This window comes from Gavialis gangeticus, unplaced genomic scaffold, assembly GCF_001723915.1.
Source record: "Gavialis gangeticus isolate Ggan-Ray unplaced genomic scaffold, GavGan_comp1, whole genome shotgun sequence".
In the NCBI taxonomy this organism is placed as follows: Eukaryota; Metazoa; Chordata; order Crocodylia; family Gavialidae; genus Gavialis; species Gavialis gangeticus.
The window spans coordinates 6531983-6540115 of NW_017729018.1; the positions used below are offsets into that span (position 1 = coordinate 6531983).

At 43.6% G+C, this 8133-nt stretch overlaps 1 protein-coding gene across 2 annotated transcripts in view; it reads right to left on the reverse strand.

Moving 5' to 3' along the window:
- AP3D1 (adaptor related protein complex 3 delta 1 subunit) overlaps window positions 1-8133 on the reverse strand; it is an 89539-nt gene that overhangs the window by 33645 nt on the left and 47761 nt on the right. For both annotated transcript variants that reach the window (XR_002096631.1, XM_019513320.1), the window contains exons 9-12: window positions 6268-6317; window positions 3455-3504; window positions 2911-2959; window positions 509-654 (exon numbers count right to left, since the gene is read on the reverse strand). Coding sequence is in view for 1 of the 2 variants with exons in the window: in XM_019513320.1 (XP_019368865.1) it covers window positions 509-654; window positions 2911-2959; window positions 3455-3504; window positions 6268-6317 (295 nt within the window). In the remaining variant the exon portion in view is untranslated. The remainder of the gene's footprint in view (window positions 1-508; window positions 655-2910; window positions 2960-3454; window positions 3505-6267; window positions 6318-8133) is intronic.

The window sequence follows — 8133 nt, forward strand, 5'->3', positions numbered from 1 at the left end:
ACACAAAACGCACACAGGCAAACACCCAAGGTGCAATTCTGTGCTGTGCCACAGAAGTAGAGCACAGACGGCCAAAATGAAGGTGGTTGTGTGATAAAAAGGGGCTTTAAGCAGCCTTTGTGCCCTTTCCATCCTGGGCCGCCTCATCATTCTGGTTTAATATACACAGACTTCCGGGCCTGTCCAAGTCATGTTATACTACATTAAGGACTGAAGGGTTATCTGGAATTCTGAAAGTGTTGTATGCTATTTCCCCATCCTGCGTAAGTGGGGCAAACTATGGCAGGGCATCTTCACAAAGCAGCCTTATGACAGTCTTTCACAGTGTCTCCACCAGGAATTTTTCTCCACACAAATGAAGCTTTTAAAAGCTTGTGTGCGTCACACTAGCCCTTTTACACAGCATAAAAGGCATCAGAGTGGGGATCTCACTCTAAGATATTCTTAGGGGTGTAAATAAAAGGGCCTGGAAGTGGGGGAATGAGAGAGGATATACAATAAGACTTACCATGCCATAGAGGAGATCTAAAGCTCGGAGTCTGATAGACTCATCCTTGTCATCCAAACACTGGAGAATGAGATCCTTGTGAGACTGAACTGACTTAGGGTGGGTTTTCAGGATTTTGGACATTGCTAGTAATCCCAGGTACTTCACTGTGAAAAAAGACAAAATACAACTTCTTTCCAAATATAGAAATACTGCATGGTCTTGAGTAAGATTTTAAGGTAGACAGACTTTCTATTTAAACCTCAAATATTTAATAAGCTGAAATAAAAGCTCTCTGATGAGAGACAAAAAGTCTAGATTTCAGATTCTTTTGGCTAGCAACATCTACTTAGGACCCCAATTCTGCCCAGGATGCCTTTGGCCTCTCCAACCTGAGTGGATCAAAAACCCAACCTGCCTCTCACTTCCTACATCAATTTAAAATCCAGTTGATATAAGGCTCCAGAACAGTCAAAGAAACAAATTAAGCACTCTCTCAGAGCAACTGTCTACATGGACTCAAATTTTAAAGACCAGCAAGCAGGAACCTCACAGTTTGTGCTGACAGTTGTATTTAAGTAATGACTGCAGAACTATTATGCCACAGTAGCTACAGACCTTAAAACATCAATTTAGAATAGTGCTGTATGAAAACGTGGACTGATTCATGTAGCTACCATGCAAGATCCTGACAATTTCTTCAGCCTCCCCAGGAGACAATACCAGAACCCTAGTAAAATAATCACTAACTTGTATAATTGGATCTAATCTAGCTAATTCAAAGTGACTCAACAATGTCACTCTTGTTCTTTCACAGTAAGATAAATGAGTTCCAACTACACTGAGTGTGCACAGTTTCGGTGGAGTTGCAGCTCAGAAAAGAAAACTGGCAGGTGAATTAACCTATTTAAATGGAAACCAGATCCACATTTTCCATTTCCCATGGAAAATTGTGGATTTTCCCTTTTAGAGGAGAAAAACCCAGATTTTCCCCTTTGAAGTAGGAAACCAGAGCTGCAGGGAGCAGGAGGAGGGCAATCAGAGGCAGTGGGTGCCACGTGCACGTGAGCAAGTGCCCGAGGCAGCCAGGCAGGGTGAGGGGAACAGCCCTGCAGCTGGACACAGGTAAGACTACGGGAGGAGGAAGGGGGTTGGAGGGTCAGACCTAAAGGACTTGCACTCTCTCTACAGAACATCATGTAAGGTAGACCAGCAACAAGAGTAGGCCTGAATCTCTCCTACACTTAAAGCTCGTATTATGATTACTAAACAGGCTGTCTTCATAGATGGCAAAGACAGTCAGTTGCTAGGAAGAACTTCAAATAAAGGTAGCATTAATTTGGTTAAAATGATATTTTTAGTCTTTAAGGTGTCCTAGAAAAGTAGTGGACTACTGGACTAAGGGGGGAGAACACACATTAATAAGGCCACTGAGGGTTTTTTTAAGCACTGGAATTTTTTTTTCTAGACTAACGCTGAAGATCTATTGACTGCTATCCCTGCCAGAAAATGATGTTCTACCAGACCAAATCCCCGAGTTCATAGTTATCTATGAACTGCCTTTTGAGATGGTTTACTAGTGTGGTAGGTACTGAAGAATAGGTGTGACAAATGCATCTGTGTGAGATCAACAACTTCTCAGCACAGAGGATAGGGGATGTCAGCGCTCCTCCTGACTGTTGACAAAACATTGTTGTCATGCTGCCCATGACTATCAGGACTGCCATTTCCAAGTTACACCAAATAAATGCTCCGAACACTACACAAACACCTGTAGGCAGTAACTCAAAGACAACAAGAACAACACTTACCTACTTCACAGTGATGTTAGGGAGCTTAATCAAAATGTTAAATGCTGAGCTCCTAGTATGCAAATAGTTCTAACATTGCAAAACGGAATTACTACATTGAATAGGGGCCCCACTCTCCTTTGAACATATTAAAATTCTCTCTACAGATGGATAGAAGAGGTTCTTCATGAAAAAGGATTTAAGTTTTAGCAAATGGTAACTCGTATTACCATATTCCCAACCATGAGCAAGTCAGGTGTTCTTGTACTTCACTATTATGTTTTTTTTATTCTATAATAACATTACTTGCATGTGCTTCCTCAGTGGAAAATGTTGTGAAAGGGAAAAAGCAGAACATTCTACTTTTAGATTTACCATATAACAAATAGCACCAATTATTCAGCTAGTTCATTTTAAAAAAAGGCAGCTGGTGGTAAGTAAATGTTTAAATGTGACACTATACAAAAACATAAAATTACTACCTAGACAATACCAGCTTTTCTTTGCAAAATACTGGGCATTGTGTAATACTGAATAATTTTACCAGAAGTCCTTGTTGCTTTAATACTTCTGCCAGTTAGCCCCATCAGGATGCTTAATGAAAGCCTCTAAAGCAACAAGCAACATACTTACAGTTCTGGTCAGAATCTTCTATTAGTATTCTCAACTTCTGAACACAGAGCTGGAGAAAAGAATGCAGGCTGGAATTAACATCAGTTTTGGAATATTTTGTAAAGCTATTTTTCAAATAGAGGTCGCTCCTTATGTTAGCATTGCCTTCAATATGTGAGAAAGCAGTGTAACCAGGGTCTGCGACTTCTGGTGAGAGCACATCACTAACAGGCAAGATGAAGGGAACATCATTCTAGTGATTGTACTTCCAGTGACAGCTAAATCAAAAGCAAGAGCAAAGTGTCCTAAATGGACTCAGGTTTTCAGGTGCCCTGTCCTCTCCTGCCCCACACAACTGTTAAACAAAAAGCAGAAGACAGGGAGAGAAGGGAAACTAAGGGAAGTTTAGGAACCTTTCTAAGAATGCACTAGACATTAAGGGCCACTGTAAGTGAGAACTATAGCATCAGAAAGCTTCTCATTCAAACATCTGGAGTGCTTCTCTCCCTCAAACCAGCAGGAATTATGTAGCAAAAAACATCCATTCAAGAAAGAAGTGCTGTACCTGGATGCTGGCACTGTGATTGGGCATCCCAGAAGACAGAGAGATCAAAACTGAAAAACAAAAAAACCCGCATTAAAATTAGCTATATTTATTTAGAAAAGCAAAGTATAAATTAAGTAAAATTTAATACACAGTAGCCAACGTAAGAGTCATATGAAGAAACGATTCATGGTCTCACTTTAGAGCTTTCTAGCTGACAGAAAAATCACAGGCTGGGTACAATGTTAACAGCTATCATGTCTCAGATCAAGCAAGGCCCCAAGACAAAAATAACATCTGACATAGCAAGGGGGAGCTGTACAGACAGACTGTTGGGGAAACTTGGACAATGCATATTTTCATTCTGCTTTGCCCTTACTAAGGTCCTTAGTTTTTAACTCTTTCCATCTAGCAGCCAAAAGACTATAAAAATCAGCAGGGATCCGTGTTTTCCATTTCCCATGGGAAAACGTGGATTTTCCCCTTTAAAGGAGAACAAACCCAGATTTTCCCTTTGAAGCAGGAAACCAGAGCTGTGGGGAGTGGGAGGAGGGTGATTGGAGGCAGGGGGCACCATAAGCATGTGCACAAGTGCACACACACACACGGCAAGAAAGCCAGGCAGGGAGGTGGGAACAGCCCTGCAGCTGGATACAAGACTATGGGAGGGGAAAAGGGGTTGGAGGGCCAGGGCTTGGAGACAATCTGGGCACGCCCTTGGCAATGCGTTGGAGGGATACAGGGGGGGTGTTTCTGCGCTGACAGCAAGGCACAAGGCTGCAGCCTGGCCATACCAGCACAGGAAGACAGAGTAGGACAGGGAGACTCAATACTCCTGCAGCCACCAGGAGCCCCTCACCAACTGTGCCACCATAGCCACCGAGGTGAGGTGCCCCCTGCCCACCTGTCAGTAGTGGGGGCAGTGGTGGTGTAGAGCTGTGGTGCCCCCCCCTCACACGCACACTGGGGAGGCAGGTAGGAAGTGCCTCATCTTGGTGGCCATGGTGGAACGGCTGGCACAGGGCTCCTGGCAGCAGCACTGAGTCTCCCATGACAAGTCTCAGCTGCCGGGCCACGGGGGTGACTCCTGTCCAGTGCCAGGCTGCAGCCTATGCCCCATGCTCTGTTGTTGGTGTAGAAATCTAGGGAGGCATGTGGCCCCCCTCCCCATTTCCACCCCCAATGCATCACCAATGGCATCATCTATGCCCACCCACCCACTGCCCCACACACCCACCTGGTGCAGAGGGGAGCTGCTGCCAGGAGGGAGCAAGTCTGGGGGCAGGCAGGGGCTGTGGGTCGGGAACAAGGGGCAACATCACTGGCTGCTCAGCACCACAAAACAGTGGGGGAGGGAGGGGACAGAAGGGACAGCTACAGCTGAACCCATGCCCTGATGAACAAAGGGGGCAGGGGGAGCTCTGATTTTTCATGTCTTAAAAAAAATGCCAAAAATTTATACGTATTCAGTTTTTTTAAACAGAGAAAACCAGGATCCCTGGTCATCAGTGACTACAGCTGGATTTTAAGCCTACAGTTTCCTAAATGAATGACATGTACACAGAATCCTGCTCCAAGTAATTATATGAGACCCAACCAAATTCGAAAGAGTCTTAGAGGCCAAAGCCTTTGTGTAGCTTTGGCAGTGTGCAACCCCCTGGCAGAGGAGGTGGAGACACCGTGCTCTGCACTATCACAGTGTAGACCTCTCCATAGCAACAGATAGGTCATTAGAAGGCAGACAGAAACCACCTCCCTTGTTGGGCAACACGTTTTCTATATCACATCTTCCAAACTTACAAATTGTTATTATTTTCCCCCTCCCAATAGCCCCGCTAAGCCACATTTATGCAGAAGTCTGCAGGATTCTATTTGGCTCATGCATAAAGAGGACCGTTGGCTTAGTCTGGCAGCCTGAGAGGCAGCTCTATGGTTTTACATCATAAGTACGTGTTAGGGTTCTGTAACTCATCGTAATTCAAACGTTCAACAGGCTTTGATGAATTGTTTCTGTGAGTCTGAATTTCCCTTTTAACTACAGCAAGGTTCATCACAGTGGGAAGTTATCTTCTTTGTCTCAGGATAGCACACTCGTATCCAGAACAGAATTCACATCGGGTTGCCAGGGTCATTCTGTACCACCAAAACTTTGCAAAGCAGAGCTGGCAGAGTGGCTGAAAAAGATGTTTCCTTTCTTCTGAGCAACTGCCTCAGGGTGCCATGTCTCTATACCACCCTTCTGCAGGATCCCATGCTTAAAATGGCAGAGCCTACTAGGTTAAAGGGGCTGACATTTAGAAAAACCCTTTACAAAGATCAGAGGATCTTAGCCAGAGTTGGAAACAGCTGGGAAAACCCACACTGCCTTCTTTACAGGTTATTTCAGAGTAAAATCAGATCCCAACTCACTTCACAATTAAATATAAACCATTTTCACTTTAAGATTTTCTGAAGACGACCATTGAACTATATTCCTAAAAAGACATGCTAGAAACTAAACTCCTGTTTTCAGCAGTCAGCTTATGAAACCAGAACTATTTTAAAAATCCTAAGCATTACTTGAAAGTTGGCATATTAGTTTTTATTAATACTAGCTTTTAAACTTTTCTGTACATTGAGCAAATTAGACACATACTTTTTAGAAAGTGCCTCCACTACCTATTGGTAGTAAAGGGTTTCATTTATGTAGTGAAGCACACTGAAAAGACTGCTTAACACAATTTAATTTAGTTATAAAAAATAATAAATAGACTTTATGTAAAAGGATGTTATAAGTGGTGTTAATTGCTACTGAAGTTAATGAAGCACTTTTCTGGGTTAATTTCAGTTCTCACCTGCTATTACTGTGTTCACACATTCATACAGAAGAGACATGGCTGAGGTGCTGAAGTGAAGAAACAGAAATCAAGTATTTTAGATAGATAGAAAAAATATACCACATTCTGAAGAGTTCTCAGCAACATCTTTGATCTAGTTAACACCTTTTATTACACAGGAAATTGCCAATCTTCTCTCTTCCCTATGTACCTTTAAACTAGACGAAATAATTATTATACTCCAAGTTGTTCAGTGGTCAATCTTCACCCAATGTGTTTAAACTTGGGGAGGCATTATTGATGGTAAAAGGCTACTTTCGATCCATATCCCTGACACATGCATCATATTCTGCTTTAAACAATTTCTGCTCAAAAAAAAAAACAAGGAAGTAGTAGCAACATCATCTGAGGAGGTGAAAAGGGAAGTAATGAGTCAAAGGCTTGGCATCAAGAACAAAATACTGAAATGACAATTTGATCCTTCATCCAATAATCCATGATATCCAAGGCCTATATAAGGAAGAATCTCAAAGAATCTCTCCTCCAAGACAAATCTGCAGTACTCAGAAGCTGATTCTTTCACGCATTCACTAGTATACCTCCTTTACTCACCTCTACAAGGCAACGGTCTGCTTTTTTTACACACCTTATTTTCCCAAACTCCCAACATAAAACATCAATCTGTTCAACACCCTGCACAGGAAGTGCTGTTCTGAGGACCTCAAAAACACTTAAAGCTGATGTCCTCATTTATCTACAAGGAAAATGAGACTGAGAAGTGAAGTGATTTGCCAGTCGCACAGCAGGCACATCTACATGTGGAATTAATGCGACTGAATAAACACTCCACACTAAACTGCTCCTGGGCACAGCGTCTACACAGACACCTGGGACAGAAGCAAACTGAGCAGGGAAACCAGCTTAGACCAGGGCTGTTCTGCCTCTCTGCAGCATCCAGGGGGAGCTCTGGGCTCCAGCTGCCTGAGTGCCAGGGCACAAGGGGGTCAGTGCCAGACTCTGGCTGGCAGTGACAGTGTGGCTCAGGGTCCAGCCCTGGGCTAACAGAGGGAATAGGGGCTAGGAGGCGAGGTCAGGATGGGCAGCGGGTGGCTGTGTGTTGGGCAGGTGGAGGAGCTGGCTGGGCCACAAGGCTCATGCAGCTGCCAAGCTCTGTGATTAGGGCAATAGCCAGAAGTGTGGCCCCCTGCTGGGCTGGGTTGACTGGGAGCAATTTACTCCCAGGTCAGCATCTACACATGTACTGCTGCACAGTAAATAACTTTGCAGTAGGATAGTACTTGTATTTACAAGTACTACCCTGCTGCGGACTTCATTAGTTTCCTACAGCTTAACAGCACTGCATGTGTAGATGCACCCACCATGACTGACAGTGATACAGAAGCAGAATCCAGAGGAACAATCTGTCAAGGCATTGGGCTAACAATTCCTGAATTAGCAGTCACAAACGATACTGCAAGCGAGTCGGAACAGTTTCTAGCCACCCAGTATGCTAAGAAGTAGGACTTTTTTTTAATTTTTGCTGCATAGTTAGTGGTGTGTGGCAAGTGTCTTGATGGACAGAATCACGGGAAAATAAGTCTGGAAGGGGTTTCAAGAGGTCATCCAGTCCAATTCTGCTCAGAGCAAGACCATCCCTATCTAAACCATTCCAGGCAAATATTTGTCCAGCCTGAAGTTATAAAGTTCAATGATGGAGTTTCTAGCTCAGCTCTAGTGTTCAACTACTCTCATGGTTAGGAAATTCTCATGGGTGAGGCTTGACTAGTGCTGAACGGAGTGGAAGAATCGCTTCCCATGACTTGCATATAATGCTCCTGTTAATATATCCAAGTCTGCGATTAGCTTCTTGGTTTTTTTTTTTAA